The sequence below is a fragment of the Hemicordylus capensis genome, chromosome 3 (genome assembly GCF_027244095.1).
Source record: "Hemicordylus capensis ecotype Gifberg chromosome 3, rHemCap1.1.pri, whole genome shotgun sequence".
Taxonomy (NCBI): Eukaryota; Metazoa; Chordata; class Lepidosauria; order Squamata; family Cordylidae; genus Hemicordylus; species Hemicordylus capensis.
Genome location: NC_069659.1, coordinates 156,654,612 through 156,675,592, shown reverse-complemented (window position 1 = coordinate 156,675,592; position 20,981 = coordinate 156,654,612). Strand labels below are relative to the sequence as shown.

The following is a 20,981-nucleotide window of genomic DNA, read 5'->3' as shown; positions in this document are numbered from 1 at the left end:
ACAGTTTTTATTTTATTTATTTTTACACTTATATCCCACTCTTCCTCCGAGGAGCTCAGAGCAGTTACTGCAGAGTCTACTCCTATGGTGCGGAGCAGTAGCTCCCCTTGTGTGGTCAGGTGCGGAGCCAGCCAAGCTGCGGCCTGGGTCCAAGCCCCGTCCGGCGGCCCCTCCAATGATATCCCATGCACTTGACGTTATGCACACAGGGTGTGCCCTGAACGAACACCCCCCCCACAAGCTAGAAGCGAGTGCTTGCAGATCATTTTCAAGCAGTGTTTGCTGCCTGAAAGCGTCTATTCTCCTTTCTCTCCCTCCAGAGGTGACATCATGTGACATCACGAGGAAAGGGGACATGACCTCAAGCTCCAAGGAGCCCGAGCGAGCACTTCTGTGTCATTTCAGGCAGCGCTTGCTGCCTGAAAGCATCTATGCCAGAGGTCCAACCATACTGGACAGGTCTCACCAGAGGAGCCAGACAAAGAGTGCCTTTCCCATCAACAATATGGTGAGATGTAACTTTAATAAATCTATACTGGATCGGTTGGCGCCTGGGTCAACAAGGACCACGCCAGGTGCTGGAGTCCCTGGACATCTGGTGGCAAGTGGGCTACAGGACTCAGGATCTTCAGTTGAGCAACCAGGGCTGGAGACTGCAAGGTTACTGGAAGAAACATCACTTAAATGGAAAAAATATACGATTTATTATTATTTATTTATTTATTTATTTATTTAGACAGTCAGACAGGTGTTATGGACTGGTTTGTTTTATCCAGACATTGAGTCCTTCCCAAGGACCTGGGATGGCTGAATTTTATTGTCAATGTTGTTGCTATTGTTATAGATATCGTCGCAGAATATAGGCTGTTCCCAGTAAAGTTGCTTTATTATTATTATTATTATTATTTATTAATTAATTAATTAGATTTCTATACCGCCCTTACAAAAATGGCTCAGGGCGGTTTACACAGAGAAATAACAAATAAATAAGATGGAGCCCTGTCCCCAAAGGGCTCACAATGCACCTGCAGGGAGTGGTTCCGTGCACACCACTACTCTAAAGTCAGGCAGTCAGGCCTTCATGTACTTTCATTTGGTTGTGATTACAAATTACACACACACACACACACACACACACACACACACACACTAATTTGCAATAACAAATATTTCTAAATGCATTTTACATAGCAAATGGAATATGAAACAATTCCCTGTCCCAGAAGGCTTCCTTCTCTAAAAAGAAGCCCAAGGGAGACATTAACAAGATCCTCTGGGAAGCTTGCAGTTCTAAATTGAATAGGCACAGTTGCTCTCCCCTCGCGAAAAATAGGACCATCTCCCCTTTAAAAAATGTGCCCCTTTTAAAGTTAGCAGGGTGGTTGGCAGCATTCTAACCGGCTCAGAACTCTAGAGAGGAGTTGCCGTGGCGCCCAGCTCAAACGCTCACAGGTCTTCCTTTGGCGAGGAAGGCAGCTTGAAGACCTGGATCTTTGCACGCTACGGTCTTGAGCCATACATACTGGTACATGCTACAGTACTTGGCAGATACATGTAAGTATATGCTATTAAGAGCTCCCACCTTCCCAAAGAGTAAGAAGTCCAGTGGTAGCGCTGCACCATTTTCTTTGGCTAAGAAAGCACTTGAGAATTATATTGTCCATGTAATAATGGGTTGTATTTCCAAGACTAAAAGTAGAGCATAGCTGAAGCCATGGACTTCTGTCGCAGACAGTAAAACTGCTGATCCTGCCTCAGATTCCCAAAGGGAACAATTGCTTGGACTCACAGCTTTCCAGGCTGCTTCTGGTCCAGCTAAACCTAAACTACCTCAGATTCTCTCTCCCTGTCTCTGCATCTGTGAATTCCCCCACTCTCTTCTGACTGATTTAATCCTCCTCCACCAGTTGCTTTAAAAATATAGCAACTGAAGGCTGCTGAGAAAAGGCCATTCATTGAGGTCATTTACACAATCAAAAAATGGGTTCTCCCTGGTTTTGGGAACTCCCAATTTTCAGTTGTGAGGAACAAGGTAAGAGGAAATCCTAGGTAGAAGTGATTGTGTGGAAGCAAGGTTGTGGGAAACGCTACCCAGGTTTTCCTCCTACATTGTTTCCACAGAATCACTTCTACCCGGGTTTCCACCTACCTTGCTTAATCACAAAATTGGGAGCACATGGTACACACCTGCCAAACCCTGCTACAACACAGGTTTTGGTTGTGTGAATGACCCAGTGACTTTGGTTAGATGTCTGTGAGAGAAAACTGCAGCAAAAGGACCATTCACGGTAATCAAGATAGCCAAGCTTCTGTGGGTGGGTGCAGATGCTGCTCAAAGTATAGAATCCGCTCCTTTTCTGGGCACGTAACCTTTCAACCTAGTCTTTGAATCTTGACCTGTTGACCGCTTTCCCAGGAGCCTTTTCTACTTCCTTGTAAAAGGACTGTTGGGAGCTTGGTGGTGGGGCAGTTTAAGTAGCTTCAAGAAGTCTGCATTCAAAGGTGGGGAAACAGTTCCTGACACTTATAATGGAAGAGGCAGCAGACTTCCATTCTTACGTTTGCAGGTGGGATATGTGATGTTCTAGAACAAGGTTCAAAGCTGAACAGGGTCCTAATTGGTGTCACTCCTTGTCCAAACTTTAAAAGATGTACTTACATGTGTATAATGGCATATACATATATATGTGTGTGTGTGTGTGTTTTATCCCAGTAAATCTGCAGTTTCCAAGATGGGCGACGTCGTAATGAATACCGTAGCGTCAACTGGTGCAGTATTAAAAATTAAGAAATGCCTGGCTGAGGTCAGCTTCTTTCAACTTTGTGCCTTTTTCCTGAGCCTTAGTGGATGGCTTATGTGTATGACATCCGCAATCCTTGTCCAGTGGAGAGTGTGGCACTTTAGTAACCACTATGGTGGAACCAGCATTGCTTGGATTGGGATTTGGGAAATCTGCCGTGTCGATGAAGATCCGTCTATTGATGAGCAAAATCGCATGAACTGTACAGCATTCAGCAATCTACACACCTTCCTCCCCAGTGAGATTATAGCTGCCCAGAATCTGATGGTACTCGCTACCATTGCGGGGGCAGTGCAAACAGGCTTTCTCTCTGTGGCCTTCTCCAATATATATAGGAAGGAAAAACAGAGAAAACACGTTGCCAACCTTTTTTTGATTGCAGGCCTTCTAAATTTATCATCGGGAATAGGTGTCTTCATTCCAATTGTTTGGAATATGGTTTCCGTCTTGTCAGAAGTGCCAATTTTCTTCCCTGAAGATTTCCATTTACCACATAAACCAGAATACCAGTATGTTGGAGCTGCGCTTCTGGTTGGGCTGATTTCTGCAATTTTCCAGATCTTGAGCGGATGTTTTATTCTGCGCAGTAAGCATTTGGCAGTCAAGAAAATATCAGCAATGGCAACAGAGGCATCTGCAAGGGCAAGTGAAACCACTCTTTGTCAAAAGTGTTCATTGTCCTTAGTGCCTAAAACCCCAAAGCCAGAGGAATCTGCTTCTGTGACCATCGACAGCCCATTGGACGTGCGACGCACTGAAAACCCATCCGTGATTGTCCAGATGGATAACTTCTCTGAAGACGTGACCAATCCCAGAGAGCCTGTTCCATCATTGCCCCAAAGTCACATTATATTGGTGACTCCATACATTGAACCAACAGTTGGCGATGAATCTAAATAATCAGATTCTAAACACACCAGGACATGAACTGTGAACATTTGAAAGTTATTGAAACCTTTGAAAGGGATAGTGCGTCTGTTTATGTTGCAGGAATATTTATTTGTTTGTTTGTTTGTTTGTTTATTGCTGTAGGGGTTGTTTTTATACTTTGGGGATAACTTTTGTGCTGTTAACAATAATGGTTGTTTTCATTGTATAGGCTACAATTATCTTTGATAGTTTTGTGTTTCTCATCTTTTATTAAAAATATCCACCTATTTTAATCACATGGTTGGCTCTTGCTATTTCATTAGTATGAAACAATGTACAATACCTTGATAACTAAAGTGCCACCCGGTCACATCACTGCCCTGCCTGAATACCCAAACCACAAGCAATTCTGGGGGTGGGGACTTCCAACTATCATGAAATTACCACTTTAATGATGGAACACCTATGTTGTAAGGTTCTTACTCTAGTGTTTCTGGCTGATCTGCCAATGAAAGCAATTAACTATCCAAAATGATAGAAGGGATGATTAGTTTCTAAAGCTAGAAAAGACAAAGCGAGAGTATATTTGTGAGAAGAACCATGGAGCGATGTTCTCACTAACCATGCAGAAGTGCTGCATGCAAAGTACCTGCATGCAAAACACATAGATCATTGCATGGAATCTAGAGCCTCACTGATTAGAACCTATAAGTACTTAGGTTTAGTTTTTCATGCAAATGGGACATGGGGAACATGCTGCAGCAAGTGCTCAGAGGAGCGCATCTGCTATATTAACCTTTTTCCACACTAAAGGGGGATATTTTATCCCAGAGGCTTTTAAGGTATAACATGCTAAAATATTGGCACAAATCTGTTCCACCTGTAATTTCAAACCTATGGAAGTGGTCCAGTCTAGATTCCTTCATGCCATATTTCAGGTGCCTAGATGTGTCTCGAATGCCATCCTATACCTTTAAGCATAACCAGAGTGGAGGCCCTGGGATGGCCTGGGCCATTTAATTGCTGGTTCAAATTACATTTCTGCCATCAGGGCCTTGCCCCCCTGGTACTGAAGGATGAGTTCCACTCTAACTGGTGTAAGAACTTCTATGATAAATTGGGTAAATATGCCTTCTCTCCACACTACTTATTTTCATTGGGATATGAGGCTGCCAAAGAAATTATTAAACAAATAGTGGATATGGAGAAGTAAGTTGATTTAATTTATGTTGCCCCCAGTAGTATTCCAGACGGTTTCCCAAACTACCTTCAGCCAGCTGTGTACTTCACAAATGTGACCACTCTAAATCAGAGGAGAGCTTTCTCACTGGTGCGGTTTAATGCCCTGCTTTCTGCCATTTTGGGTGACAGATTTAAGAAAATACTGCTCAGGAACTGGCTATGTCCATGCTGCTTGGACAATATTGAAACCATTTCACATGTTGTTCTATATTGTTCATATAATTATAGGGACATTGCCTAGATTGAACCACTTTCTAAAAATATGCCAGGTTGATGGGAAGAATACTACATTCATTCATTCATTCATTCATTCATTCATTCAAATTTTCTTATATACCACCTCCTCCAAAGACTCTAGGTGGTGAACAACAATACCAGTAACAATTAATACAATAATAATAAATAAATAAATAATAAAAGGGCAAACACCTGATGAAACAGGTAGGTCTTAAGAAGGGCCTTAAAAGAAGGGGCTGAATGAATCTGGCGGGGGGAGAGTGTTCCAAAGAACTCTTATCTCCTTCCTTCTGGCAGACCAGTATATAGCCATTACAGCTGGAGTAGCAAGATGCTATGTGGCAGCTTGTAAACTGAGACAGGAGCAATTGACTAATTGTGATTGAGATCTCTGTATACTTTGATGTTCTATTATCTAGCTCTGTTGTTTTGATCTTATTTTGTTTTATCTTGATTGCTACTTTTATTTTTATTTGTTGATTGCTGGTCAGTGACCATAATAGATTCATTCATTCATAGAGCCTCACTGAGCAGGGGCCATCTTCCCTGTAGCCAGGATTCCCAAAAGTTGTTAACTACAGCTCCCATCATCTTCAGCTGCAATGGCCCCTGGCTGGAGATTACGGAGTTGTAGTCAACCACATCTGGGAACCCCTGTTACAGGGAACACTGGTGGTGTTAATGAAACTGTCCTGGGGTGATTGGTGAACACCGCTAAATTTGCGTTTGGGCTTGCATGGGGAAATTAGCTCAGAGAGGACAGTTCCAGGTCAGATTAAATCTGTTCAAAGTTGTGGACCCAGGAAATGACTGAGGCAAGATACAAGTTTCAAAATCAAAAATCTTTATTGTAGGATGGGGTACAGCTGAAAGAAATGTGTGGTTAAAGCAGTATTACTATTAAAGATACGCTCATCTGCAATGAGGCGTTTTAGCTTAAAGTCCTAATTGTATAAATCCCCAGGTGGGCAAGAGAAAGAGGACTTTAGAGCAGGAGGAGGTGGGATTTTAGAACAGGAATAGGGATAGATATGGACCCAGCAAGGGGCAAATGTTTATATCACTTGATCTGGACGAAGAGACCTCAGACCTCCTGGAAGACCCAAAGGACCTCGTTCCTCGGGGACAGCTCGGTCAGAGGCTGGGGTGAGAAGGATGGAAGGGTTAGTTGATGGGGTGAATCCACAAGGGTGCTTCCTCTGTGGAACCTGGTTCCTATGTTTGGTGAAGAAGACTGGGCAGATCAGGCTAGGCAAGAAAACTGATCTGGCAAGTGGCACAAAGAACTGAGCAGCGGCCATGTTCCCTGTAGCCAGGATTCCCAGAAGTTGTCAACTACAGCTCCCATCATCAGGAATTGCTGAGGCACGCCAAGGCTGTTTGTCATGAAAACAGAGTGCATAGATGCGAGAAGAGGAAATTTGCACCAACGGAAAGTCCAGTAATCCAATCAGTACTTTTAATGGGTGCAGCCTCGGTCCTTATCGCCAACTCAACCTCTTCTGTGAGGGGGGAGATTTACCTCATAGAGTGTTATCTGCGTTCTTCCTGCTGAGTTAATTGGCACATTAGCTTGCTGCTATTCTTTGCAAAAAGAGGGGAAGAGCTGCGGCAGGTTCACTCCAAGTGCAGAGTGGCCTTGGCTGAAAGTTAACTTGCTTCATTTAACTTCTGGGGTCTACTTAGGGCAGGGATTCTCAATGTTGAGTCCCCAAATGTTATTGGACTTCAACTCCCCTAATTCCCAACCAAAGGTCACTGGGGCTGGGGATTATGGGAGTTGAAGTTCAATAACATATGGGGACTCAACGTTGAGAATCCCTGACTTAGGATACCCAGAGAGGGAGGGAATGCATCTGCTCCCCTTTCCAATTTGCTTATTAGGAGCCAAATCTAGGGGAATTTGGCTCACTGTCAACTAAGTGACCTGTCCCCATGTGCCACAAAATCACCTTAAGGCTGTTGCTTGAACTTTTGACAGTGCACTTTAAGGTCCTGTCAATAAGCATGCCTTCTCCCGATGATGTTTACATGGAGAAATAGATTTGGGTGTCATCAGCATACTGATAACACCCTGCACCATAATCTCCTGATTATCTCTCCCAGTTGTTTCATGTAGATGTTAAGCAACATTGGAGACAATATGAAGCCCTGAGGGACACCATACAAAAGTTCAGATTTTGAAGAACAACAGTCTCCAAGGGACACCATCTGGAACCTGCCTGAGAAGTAGGAGCAGAACCACCACCAAGCAATGCCTCCCACCCCAAACCCACTCAGATGTTCCAGAAGGATACTATGGTCAATAGTACTGAAAACTGCCAAGAGGTCCCAAAAGACCAACAGAGTCACACTCCCTCTGTCAATTTCCAATTGGAGATCAGCCATCACACCAACCAAAACAGTCTGCACTCCATAGCCCACCCAAAAGCCAACCTGAAATGGGACTAGATAGTCAGTTTCCTCCAAGACTGCCTGGTGCTCGGAGGCCACCTGTTGCAGGGGAGTAACAGCAGGAGAGAGGGCATGCCCTCAACTCCTGCCTGTGGCTTCCAGCGGCATCTGTTGGGCAACTGTGCGAAACAGGATGCTGGACTAGATGGACCATGGGCCTGATCTAGCAAGGCTGTTCTTATATTCTTATGTTTCTTATCTTCTCTCAGTTACTTTGCCCAACCATGGAAGGTTGCAGACAGGCCTATAGTTGCTTAACTCTTAGGGAACCAAGGCAGGCTTCTTCAGAGGAGTCCTAATAATTGCCTCCTTAAGGCGAGGAGGCATCCTGCTCTCCCTCAGAGAAGCATTATACTCTCACAGGCCTTCTACAACAACAACCCCCCCCCCGCCAGATAGTATGAGCCATGTTCGGCTAGGGTCAAAAGAAAAGGTGGTAGGCCGCACCGTTCCAAACAGCTTGTCCACATCCTCAGGAGTCACAAACTGGAACTGATCCAACTTAACGACTTAAGAGGAGTTGCTGGACACCTCCACATCACACTCTGTAGTAATTGTGGGGCACATACTAGTACTCTTACAACCCTAGACAACTCTGCTGGACGTGAGCTTGCAAACACAATACGTGCAGAAAATAATTGCTTCTTTGCCACATGTATTGCCTGAGCATAGATCTTCAAATGCTCTTTGTGTTGCAATCTGTTGGATTCGAGTTAAATATTTTCCCATTTGTGCTCCAGTCATCTACCTTGCTGCTTCAGCCCCCGTAGTTCTTCTCTGTACCAAGGGGTCAATTTTGAAGTGGGTAAAAGAGGATGCCTAGAAGATATCCTGTCTACTGCCCTGGTGAGCTTGCTGTTCTCTACTAGTGCATCAACAGGATCACCAGCAGAGTCAACACTAAATCCCTCTAAGGCTTCTTGGGATCCTATTGGATCCAATGGGCTTCTCAGATGGAACTTCCTAATACTCCCCTCATCCCTGTGAAGGAGGGGCATGACTGTGAGTCCAACCTTAACCAGATGGTTGTCCATCTAGTTCCCATCTGGAATATGTGTTTGCAAAGAGGAATCAGGGAGTTGTGCAAGTGAACTTAGCAAAGAATTGTGCTGGGAAGGCACATCAAATGCCAAGGAATGTGGACAGTGAGTGACCTGCATGGAATATGCTCTGTTTGTTTTCTTACCCTAAGAGAACAGGAATTCACCTCTATAGGGATGAAAGACCCATTAGGTTGGTCTGCCCAAGAACGTTATTGGATCCAATAGAAGCCTTGGAAGGGTTTTGAGTTTGCTCTGCCAATGATTCTGTCAACACTCTGGTGCAAAGCTGGAATAACACACTCACTAGAGCAGTAGACACAATCAAAACCTGCTTCAAAATTAGCCTTGTGGTATTCAGAAGAATTGCAGGAGCTGAAGCAGCAAAATAGATGGTGAGAGTGCATAAAGGAAAAGACTCTACTCGAATCCAACTGGTTACAGCATGGGCAGCAACAGCAATGAATATTTATATACTACTTTTCCATACAAGTTTCCAAAGTGATTTGTATAGAGAAATAAATAAAGATGAATAAGCACATCTGAAGTTCTGTTGTCTGGATCTGTTTGTCATGCAGCAAAGAAGCAATTCTCTTCTCCCTGCATTTCTTCTGCAAGTTCATGTCCAGAGGAGTTGTCTAGGGTTGTGAGGGGGCTAGTACAAGCCCCTCCCCCCTTGAGTCCAAATTTGGAACCATCAGTTATCTGCTGAGACACTTTTAATGATCTTTGCATGTGGACAAAATCTCTCCTATTAAGGCCAAACTGGATTCTATAATTAGGACAGAGTCTGTTATGGGTAGGGATGTGCACCGAACCGTGGAGGTGTGGTCCAGTGCCGGAAGGGGTCTCCCTTTAAGGGGGGGGGGTTGCACTTACCCCTCCCACTACTTTCCCCCCACTGGCACTCCCTTTTTCTGAAATGATTTTGGGGCGGCAGCGTTCCTCCCTGCCACCCCTGCCTCCATTGTTAGCTGAAAATCTGACAATCTAACAATCAGATTATCTAACAATCTAACAATCAGATTAACAATCTATCTAACAATCAGATTATCTGAGAGGGTCTGGTAAACATAATAAATACTTCTCTGAGGAAGGGCAGGATGCCGCCTTGTCTTAAGGAGACTATCATTAGAATATACTGGGGGTGGGGAGAACCTACATTGGACCCCTCAGATTTAGGCAACTATAGGCCCATCTCTAATGTTCAAAGGTTGGGCAAGGTGATTGAGAGAGTGGTGGCCTCTCAGCTCCAGTTGTGGACGAAACTGATTATCTAGACCCATTTCAAACCGGCTTTCAAGCAGGCTTTGGGGTTGAGACTGCCTTGGTCAGCCTGATGGATGATCTCCAACTAAGTATTGACCCTACTGTGTGACTCTGCTGATCCTTTTGAATCTCTCAGCGGCTTTCAATACCATGACCACAGTATCCTTCTGAATTGCCTGAGGGAGGGGGGATTAGATGGCACAGTTTTACAGAGGTTCCATTCCTACCTCTTGGGTAGATTCCAGATAGTGTCAATTGGAAACTGTTGCTCTACAAAGCAAGAGTTACTATATGGCGTTCCACAAGGCTCCATACTGTCCCTAGTGCTCTTTAACATCTTCATGAAACAGCTGGAAGAGATCATTACGAGATTTGGTGCAGAGTGTTATCAATATGCTGATGATGCTCAAATCTCTCCCTATCAACTTCATCAGTCAATGGCATAACTTCCCAAATGGCCTGCTTGGAGGCAGTAATGGGCTGGATGAAGGATAACAAACTGAAAGTGAATCCAAATAAGATGGAGGTACTGATTGTGAGGAGTCAAGACGTGAGAGATGGTTTCTATCTGCCTGTTCTAGATGGGGTTACACTCCCCCTGAAAGAGCACATACGTAGCTTGGGAGTGCTCCTGGATCCAAAACTTTCTCTGGTTTCTCAGGTTGAGGCAGTAGCCAGGAGCACTTTTTATCAGCTTCAGCTGATACATCATCTAAGCCCATTTCTGGAGGTAAATGACCTTAAAACAGTAGTACACATGCTGGTAACCTCCAGGCTTGACTACTGTCATGTACTCTACATGGGGCTGCCTCTGCATGTCGTCTGGAAAATACAACTGGTACAGAATGTGGCAACCTGGTTGGTCGCTGGAACAACCCCAAGGGTCCATGTAACACTGATTTTTAAAGAATTGCACTGGCTGCCAGTATGTTTCTGAGCAAAATACAAAGTGCTGGTTATTACCTATAAAGCCCTGAATGACTTATGTCCAGAGTACTTAAGAGACTGCTTCCTTTGTCATGAACCCTGCCATCTATTAAGAGCATCTGGGGAAGTCTGGTAATGGTTGTTGCAAGCTTGTCTGGTGGCGACTCAGAGCTAGGCCTTCTCTGTGGCTGCCCCAGGGCTTTGGAATGCACACCCTGTCAAAATCAGAATTTCTCAATCTCTGATTACTTTTTAAAAGACTCTTAAGACTACCTGTTTTCTCAGGATTTTAATTAAAACTAACTTTAAACTATTTAATTGTTTAACTCTGTGAATTGTTTTAATTGTTTTTATTCTGTGAAAGTGTTTTGTTTTATTTTTATATTGTAACTTAGATTATGTACACCACACACACGTCTATCTATCTATCTATCTATCTATCTATCTATCTATCTATCCATCATCGCCCGGCGGTATATAAATATGATTGAGTGAGTGATAAACAAACACCTGTGACAATTGCAAGCTAGCATCTTCCCTGCTGGATGCGATGGTGAAAGGACTTGGAGTGCTTAACTACAGTGTGACTTATCAGAGAAGATGAGGAATTCTGGGGCAGAGCCCAAGCATAGGCGGAATTGGGGGGGGAGGGCAGGGCACGTGCCCTAGGCGCCACTGAGGTGGGGGCGCCATGCCAGCTGCTGCCACCCCCACCCCATTGCCCACCTGCCCAGCCCCAGGGCCCCTCAGCCACTTGCCTCCAGCTCCGGCCTAGGATCGGCAGCGAGGCCTAGGATCGGAGCAGCCTGCAAACTGCAGAGCTCTTCTCTCCCCGCCTCTCAGCTGATCGGCGGGTGGGCTGGGCTTCCAGAGAGGCCTCCGAGTAGGCCTCCCTGAAGCCTGAACTCGGCAGGCCGCAGCAAGCCAGGAAGGAGGCTGGCAGAGCTCCCTGCAGCAGACCCTCCCTGCAGCAGACCAGACCATCCAGCACAGCTTTTGCAAGGTAGGCTGCGAATTCCTTTTTGTGCTTACCCCCATATATAGGGATCTGCTTGCCATAGGGCTTTGATATGGGGGGTGGGGCGAGACTGAGAAGTCTCTGAATATTTAATTTAAAACAGACTGAAAAATGTGCTGGCTTTAAAAACAAAAACTATCTAAGGCCTATAAGTGGCTTGTTTCATGTCAGAAAATCACAAAAACGTCTGGAACAAATATTTATTTATTTATTCATTCATTCTTTCTTTCATTTATAAATGCACTTATGTTCAAGTTGTTTTGCAACCCAGAAGGTCTGAGTGAGAACTGTGAAGCATGTGTTGTGCTTTTATTTTATTTTATTTTTCTTGTGTGTGAACTGCTCTCCAATAACTTGCAGGGACTTCAGGGTAAATCTGGCCAACATGTGAATGCAGCACCTCCATTCCAGAGGAGATGTGTGTTAAAGGGCTTTAAAAGCCTCGTGTGAAAAACCTCCTGGAATCAAACTTTACTGAATTTGTTCAGAATTCTGAGAAAACAAACATAGGCTCACCCTGCATGTTTGAAAGTCTCCTTTGCTAATCTGCAGCGAGGGGGCCATTTTAATAATTAGCATTGCCGGTGTGTTCTAGGCATGAAAAGTAGCACAAATATATAGTACTTAATGTATATCACCTATATACTGTGAAGTGTGCATGTGTGTATTCAGTGAAATGTATTTCCAGGCAGCATACTTATTTTGAAATATCAGACTTAAATCCTTGGGGGCCTGGGATGTGTGGAGGCCCTGGACTTTGAGGGGCTGGGGGCCCATTTTAAAATCCCATCTTGGCCCATTCCAACCTTGCTCTGCCCCTGGCGGTCACTACACATGGGTTTCTGCACAATACCTGCACAGAAGAAACTCCCATGTAGAAAATGTGTCTCTTGTCAATTGACCCTGAATTTTTCCATCCATGACTGGGATATTTGAGAGTTAGAGTCAATCATAAAAGAACAGCACACTTGGGTGAAGGACACATTAGGATGGTTGCCCCCAAAGGTTATTGGATCCAATAGGATTCCAAGAAGCCTTGGAAGGCTTTAAGGTTGTTTCTGCCAGTGATTCTGTTGATGCCATTGTTCAGACTTGGAATAATGAACTTACTAGGGCAGTAGACACAATCGAATAAATAAATAAATAAATAAATTGCTCCTAGGCGCCCTCTCCAACCTGCTTCTACATTAGTCCCTTGGTATACAGAAGAACTTAGGGGGTTGAAGTGGCAAGGTAGATAGCTTGAGCACAAGTGGAGAAAGACTTGGCTCAAATCTGACAGATTACAACACAGAGCACATCTGAAAGTCTTTGCTCTTGTAACATGTGCAGCAAAGAAGCAGTTCATTTCTGCCCGCATTGATTCTGTTAGCTCATGTCCAGTGGAGTTATCTAGGGTTGTGAGAGGGCTAGTACTTGTCCTTCATCCCCTGAATGAGTACTTATAGCCATCAGTTACCCTTTAAAAAAACCTTTAAATAAGTTCTTTGCAGATAAAATATCTTGTATTCGAGCTGAACTAGACTCTACAGTTTTTATTTTATTTATTTTTACACTTATATCCCACTCTTCCTCCGAGGAGCTCAGAGCAGTTACTGCAGAGTCTACTCCTATGGTGCGGAGCAGTAGCTCCCCTTGTGTGGTCAGGTGCGGAGCCAGCCAAGCTGCGGCCTGGGTCCAAGCCCCGTCCAATGATATCCCATGCACTTGACGTTATGCACACAGGGTGTGCCCTGAACGAACACCCCCCTACAAGCTACAAGCGAGTGCTTGCCAATCATTTTCAAGCAGTGTTTGCTGCCTGAAAGCGTCTATTCTCCTTTCTCTCCCTCCAGAGGTGACATCATGTGACATCACGCGCAAAGGGGACATGACCTCAAGCTCCAAAGAGCCCGAGCGAGCGCTTGCTGCATGAAAGCATCTATGCCAGAGGTCCAACCATACTGGACAGGTCTCACCAGAGGAGCCAGACAAAGAGTGCCTCTCCCATCAACAATATGGTGAGATGTAACTTTAATAAATCTATACTGGATCGGTCGGCGCCTGGGTCAACAAGGACCACGCCAGGTGCTGGAGACCCTGGACATCTGGTGGCAAGTGGGCTACAGGACTCAGGATCTTCAGTTGAGCAACCAGGGCTGGAGACTGCAAGGTTACTGGAAGAAACATAACTTAAACGGAAAAAATATACGATTATTTATTTATTTATTTATTTATTTATTTACACAGTCAGACAGGTGTTATGGACTGGTTTGTTTTATCCAGACATTGAGTCCTTCCCAAGGACCTGGGATGGCTGAATTTTATTGTCAATGTTGTTGCTATTGTTATAGATATCGTCGCAGAATATAGGCTGTTCCCAGTAAAGTTGCTTTATTATTATTATTATTATTTATTAATTAATTAATTAGATTTCTATACCGCCCTTACAAAAATGGCTCAGGGCGGTTTACACAGAGAAATAACAAATAAATAAGATGGATCCCTGTCCCCAAAGGGCTCACAATGCACCTGCAGGGAGTGGTTCCGTGCACACCACTACTCTAAAGCAGTGTTTCTCAACCACTGGTCCCTGGACCGCTGCCGGTCCCCGAAGGGTTGAGTGCCGGTCCCTGACTGGGAGTCAACCCCACCCCCCCAAACTGAAATCAAGGCACTCACTTCCTCAATTTTGCACATGGTACGGAAGAGGAAGAGTATCACGGAGACATGGGACCCTTCTTGTGCCTTGCCTCCACGTGCTGCTGAGATCTTCCTACAGCTATCTTATTCCCTATCTTTACAGCTTCAAACTGTATGCAGTGCGGGGGCATGGAGGAAAAAGTATGGCAGTGGGCACCACTTGAAGGGCTGCTGGTTCTTGCATGCTCATTGTTTGCAGCCAAAGGTTGGTTGATTGAAACCCAGCTGCCTGTTGTGGTCGAGGCGCCTTGAGAGGGAACGCTGTTTCTCTCTTGCATCAGTGGGGCTTGCTTGTATGTTGTTTTCATTGGCCCCATGTAGCTTTTGGATTTTTCTAATGGCCCAACATCCCCTCTCCATTGAGTAATCACAAGCACCTCCACCCCCACCCTGCACATACTGAAGACAAATTTGTTCACCCAGGCTTTTAGATTCAGGGGTTCTCAACCTTGGGTACCCAGATGTTGGTGGACTTCTACTCCCATAATCTCCAGCCATAATGGCCAAATGCCATTGTTGTTGGGGGTTATGGGAGTTTAACTGAGGGACCCAAGGTTAAGAACCCCTAATATTCCATGTTTGCAAAAGATTCCAAATTTAATTATTTTAATGCTTATATTATTTTCATTCTAAACTGCCCAGAGATGCAAGTTTTGGGCAGTAGAGAAGTCTGATAGATAGATAGATAGATAGATAGATAGATAGATAGATAGATAGACAGACTTGAAACCCCTTTACTAACTGCTGGTCTGGGAAACGGCGCATGAAGAATGTAGCGGTCCTTGAAACTCTGCACGAAGAATTTAGCGGTCCGTGACTCCAAAAAGTTTGAGAAACACTGCTCTAAAGTCAGGCAGTCAGGCCTTCATGTACTTTCATTTGGTTGTGATTACAAATTACACACACACACACACACACACACACACACACACACTCTCTCTCTCTCTCTCTCTCTCTCTCTCTCTCTCTAATTTGCAATAACAAATATTTCTAAATGCATTTTACATAGCAAATGGAATATGAAACAATTCCCTGTCCCAGAAGGCTTCCTTCTCTAAAAAGAAGCCCAAGGGAGACATTAACAAGATCCTCTGGGAAGCTTGCAGTTCTAAATTGAATAGGCACAGTTGCTCTCCCCTCGCGAAAAATAGGACCATCTCCCCTTTAAAAAATGTGCCCCTTTTAAAGTTAGCAGGGTGGTTGGCAGCATTCTAACCGGCTCAGAACTCTAGAGAGGAGTTGCCGTGGCGCCCAGCTCAAACGCTCACAGGTCTTCCTTTGGCGAGGAAGGCAGCTTGAAGACCTGGATCTTTGCACGCTACGGTCTTGAGCCATACATACTGGTACATGCTACAGTACTTGGCAGATACATGTAAGTATATGCTATTAAGAGCTCCCACCTTCCCAAAGAGTAAGAAGTCCAGTGGTAGCGCTGCACCATTTTCTTTGGCTAAGAAAGCACTTGAGAATTATATTGTCCATGTAATAATGGGTTGTATTTCCAAGACTAAAAGTAGAGCATAGCTGAAGCCATGGACTTCTGTCGCAGACAGTAAAACTGCTGATCCTGCCTCAGATTCCCAAAGGGAACAATTGCTTGGACTCACAGCTTTCCAGGCTGCTTCTGGTCCAGCTAAACCTAAACTACCTCAGATTCTCTCTCCCTGTCTCTGCATCTGTGAATTCCCCCACTCTCTTCTGACTGATTTAATCCTCCTCCACCAGTTGCTTTAAAAATATAGCAACTGAAGGCTGCTGAGAAAAGGCCATTCATTGAGGTCATTTACACAATCAAAAAATGGGTTCTCCCTGGTTTTGGGAACTCCCAATTTTCAGTTGTGAGGAACAAGGTAAGAGGAAATCCTAGGTAGAAGTGATTGTGTGGAAGCAAGGTTGTGGGAAACGCTACCCAGGTTTTCCTCCTACATTGTTTCCACAGAATCACTTCTACCCGGGTTTCCACCTACCTTGCTTAATCACAAAATTGGGAGCACATGGTACACACCTGCCAAACCCTGCTACAACACAGGTTTTGGTTGTGTGAATGACCCAGTGACTTTGGTTAGATGTCTGTGAGAGAAAACTGCAGCAAAAGGACCATTCACGGTAATCAAGATAGCCAAGCTTCTGTGGGTGGGTGCAGATGCTGCTCAAAGTATAGAATCCGCTCCTTTTCTGGGCACGTAACCTTTCAACCTAGTCTTTGAATCTTGACCTGTTGACCGCTTTCCCAGGAGCCTTTTCTACTTCCTTGTAAAAGGACTGTTGGGAGCTTGGTGGTGGGGCAGTTTAAGTAGCTTCCAGAAGTCTGCATTCAAAGGTGGGGAAACAGTTCCTGACACTTATAATGGAAGAGGCAGCAGACTTCCATTCTTACGTTTGCAGGTGGGATATGTGATGTTCTAGAACAAGGTTCAAAGCTGAACAGGGTCCTAATTGGTGTCACTCCTTGTCCAAACTTTAAAGGATGTACTTACATGTGTATAATGGCATATACATATATATGTGTATGTGTGTGTGTTTTATCCCAGTAAATCTGCAGTTTCCAAGATGGGCGACGTCGTAATGAATACCGTAGCGTCAACTGGTGCAGTATTAAAAATTAAGAAATGCCTGGCTGAGGTCAGCTTCTTTCAACTTTGTGCCTTTTTCCTGAGCCTTAGTGGATGGCTTATGTGTATGACATCCGCAATCCTTGTCCAGTGGAGAGTGTGGCACTTTAGTAACCACTATGGTGGAACCAGCATTGCTTGGATTGGGATTTGGGAAATCTGCCGTGTCGATGAAGATCCGTCTATTGATGAGCAAAATCGCATGAACTGTACAGCATTCAGCAATCTACACACCTTCCTCCCCAGTGAGATTATAGCTGCCCAGAATCTCATGGTACTCGCTACCATTGCGGGGGCAGTGCAAACAGGCTTTCTCTCTGTGGCCTTCTCCAATATATATAGGAAGGAAAAACAGAGAAAACACGTTGCCAACCTTTTTTTGATTGCAGGCCTCCTAAATTTATCATCGGGAATAGGTGTCTTCATTCCAATTGTTTGGAATATGGTTTCCGTCTTGTCAGAAGTGCCAATTTTCTTCCCTGAAGATTTCCATTTACCACATAAACCAGAATACCAGTATGTTGGAGCTGCGCTTCTGGTTGGGCTGATTTCTGCAATTTTCCAGATCTTGAGCGGATGTTTTATTCTGCGCAGTAAGCATTTGGCAGTCAAGAAAATATCAGCAATGGCAACAGAGGCATCTGCAAGGGCAAGTGAAACCACTCTTTGTCAAAAGTGTTCATTGTCCTTAGTGCCTAAAACCCCAAAGCCAGAGGAATCTGCTTCTGTGACCATCGACAGCCCATTGGACGTGCGACGCACTGAAAACCCATCCGTGATTGTCCAGATGGATAACTTCTCTGAAGACGTGACCAATCCCAGAGAGCCTGTTCCATCATTGCCCCAAAGTCACATTATATTGGTGACTCCATACATTGAACCAACAGTTGGCGATGAATCTAAATAATCAGATTCTAAACACACCAGGACATGAACTGTGAACATTTGAAAGTTATTGAAACCTTTGAAAGGGATAGTGGGTCTGTTTATGTTGCAGGAATATTTATTTGTTTGTTTGTTTGTTTGTTTATTGCTGTAGGGGTTGTTTTTATACTTTGGGGATAACTTTTGTGCTGTTAACAATAATGGTTGTTTTCATTGTATAGGCTACAATTATCTTTGATAGTTTTGTGTTTCTCATCTTTTATTAAAAATATCCACCTATTTTAATCACATGGTTGGCTCTTGCTATTTCATTAGTATGAAACAATGTACAATACCTTGATAACTAAAGTGCCACCCGGTCACATCACTGCCCTGCCTGAATACCCAAACCACAAGCAATTCAGGGGGTGGGGACTTCCAACTATCATGAAATTACCACTTTAATGATGGAACACCTATGTTGTAAGGTTCTTACTCTAGTGTTTCTGGCTGATCTGCCAATGAAAGCAACTAACTATCCAAAATGATAGAAGGGATGATTAGTTTCTAAAGCTAGAAAAGACAAAGCGAGAGCATATTTGTGAGAAGAACCATGGAGCGATGTTCTCACTAACCATGCAGAAGTGCTGCATGCAAAGTACCTGCATGCAAAACACATAGATCATTGCATGGAATCTAGAGCCTCACTGATTAGAACCTATAAGTACTTAGGTTTAGTTTTTCATGCAAATGGGACATGGGGAACATGCTGCAGCAAGTGCTCAGAGGAGCGCATCTGCTATATTAACCTTTTTCCACACTAAAGGGGGATATTTTATCCCAGAGGCTTTTAAGGTATAACATGCTAAAATATTGGCACAAATCTGTTCCACCTGTAATTTCAAACCTATGGAAGTGGTCCAGTCTAGATTCCTTCATGCCATATTTCAGGTGCCTAGATGTGTCTCGAATGCCATCCTATACCTTTAAGCATAACCAGAGTGGAGGCCCTGGGATGGCCTGGGCCATTTAATTGCTGGTTCAAATTACATTTCTGCCATCAGGGCCTTGCCCCCCTGGTACTGAAGGATGAGTTCCACTCTAACTGGTGTAAGAACTTCTATGATAAATTGGGTAAATATGCCTTCTCTCCACACTACTTATTTTCATTGGGATATGAGGCTGCCAAAGAAATTATTAAACAAATAGTGGATATGGAGAAGTAAGTTGATCTAATTTATGTTGCCCCCAGTAGTATTCCAGACGGTTTCCCAAACTACCTTCAGCCAGCTGTGTACTTCACAAATGTGACCACTCTAAATCAGAGGAGAGCTTTCTCACTGGTGCGGTTTAATGCCCTGCTTTCTGCCATTTTGGGTGACAGATTTAAGAAAATACTGCTCAGGAACTGGCTATGTCCATGCTGCTTGGACAATATTGAAACCATTTCACATGTTGTTCTATATTGTTCATATAATTATAGGGACATTGCCTAGATTGAACCACTTTCTAAAAATATGCCAGGTTGATGGGAAGAATACTACATTCATTCATTCATTCATTCATTCAAATTTTCTTATATACCACCTCCTCCAAAGACTCTAGGTGGTGAACAACAATACCAGTAACAATTAATACAATAATAATAAATAAATAAATAATAAAAGGGCAAACACCTGATGAAACAGGTAGGTCTTAAGAAGGGCCTTAAAAGAAGGGGCTGAATGAATCTGGCGGGGGGAGAGTGTTCCAAAGAACTCTTATCTCCTTCCTTCTGGCAGACCAGTATATAGCCATTACAGCTGGAGTAGCAAGATGCTATGTGGCAGCTTGTAAACTGAGACAGGAGCAATTGACTAATTGTCATTGAGATCTCTGTATACTTTGATGTTCTATTATCTAGCTCTGTTGTTTTGATCTTATTTTGTTTTATCTTGATTGCTACTTTTATTTTTATTTGTTGATTGCTGGTCAGTGACCATAATAGATCCATTCATTCATAGAGCCTCACTGAGCAGGGGCCATCTTCCCTGTAGCCAGGATTCCCAAAAGTTGTTAACTACAGCTCCCATCATCTTCAGCTGCAATGGCCCCTGGCTGGAGATTACGGAGTTGTAGTCAACCACATCTGGGAACCCCTGTTACAGGGAACACTGGTGGTGTTAATGAAACTGTCCTGGGGTGATTGGTGAACACCGCTAAATTTGCGTTTGGGCTTGCATGGGGAAATTAGCTCAGAGAGGACAGTTCCAGGTCAGATTAAATCTGTTCAAAGTTGTGGACCCAGGAAATGACTGAGGCAAGATACAAGTTTCAAAATCAAAAATCTTTATTGTAGGATGGGGTACAGCTGAAAGAAATGTGTGGTTAAAGCAGTATTACTATTAAAGATACGCTCATCTGCAATGAGGCGTTTTAGCTTAAAGTCCTAATTGTATAAATCCCCAGGTGGGCAAGAGAAAGAGGACTTTAGAGCAGGAGGAGGTGGGATTTTAGAACAGGAATAGGGATAGATATGGACCCAGCAAGGGGCAAATGTTTATATCACTTGATCTGGACGAAGAGACCTCAGACCTCCTGGAAGACCCAAAGGACCTCGTTCCTCGGGGACAGCTCGGTCAGAGGCTGGGGTGAGAAGGATGGAAGGGTTAGTTGATGGGGTGAATCCACAAGGGTGCTTCCTCTGTGGAACCTGGTTCCTATGTTGGTGAAGAAGACTGGGCAGATCAGGCTAGGCAAGAAAACCGATCTGGCAAGTGGCACAAAGAACTGAGCAGCGGCCATGTTCCCTGTAGCCAGGATTCCCAGAAGTTGTCAACTACAGCTCCCATCATCAGGAATTGCTGAGGCACGCCAAGGCTGTTTGTCATGAAAATAGAGTACATAGATGCGAGAAGAGGAAATTTGCACCAACGGAGAGTCCAGTAATCCAATCAGTACTTTTAATGGGTGCATCCTCGGTCCT

The 20,981-nt window shown here is 44.1% G+C and overlaps 1 protein-coding gene across 4 annotated transcripts in view; it reads left to right on the top strand.

Annotated features, from left to right (window-relative positions):
- LOC128349847 (claudin-34-like) overlaps window positions 1-18,327 on the top strand; it is a 113,620-nt gene extending 95,293 nt beyond the window's left edge. For 2 of the 4 annotated variants that reach the window (XM_053306947.1, XM_053306946.1), the window contains exons 2-3: window positions 13,694-13,858; window positions 17,072-18,327. In XM_053306947.1, coding sequence (XP_053162922.1) covers window positions 13,770-13,858; window positions 17,072-18,059 — 1,077 coding nt within the window. In that variant the 5' untranslated portion in view covers window positions 13,694-13,769 and the 3' untranslated portion in view covers window positions 18,060-18,327. Of the gene's footprint in view, window positions 1-11,759; window positions 11,844-13,693; window positions 13,859-14,719; window positions 14,746-17,071 lie in introns of those variants that run through there. The other 2 variants (XM_053306948.1, XM_053306950.1) reach the window with 2 other exon arrangements.
- Window positions 18,328-20,981: the final 2,654 nt, after the last annotated feature.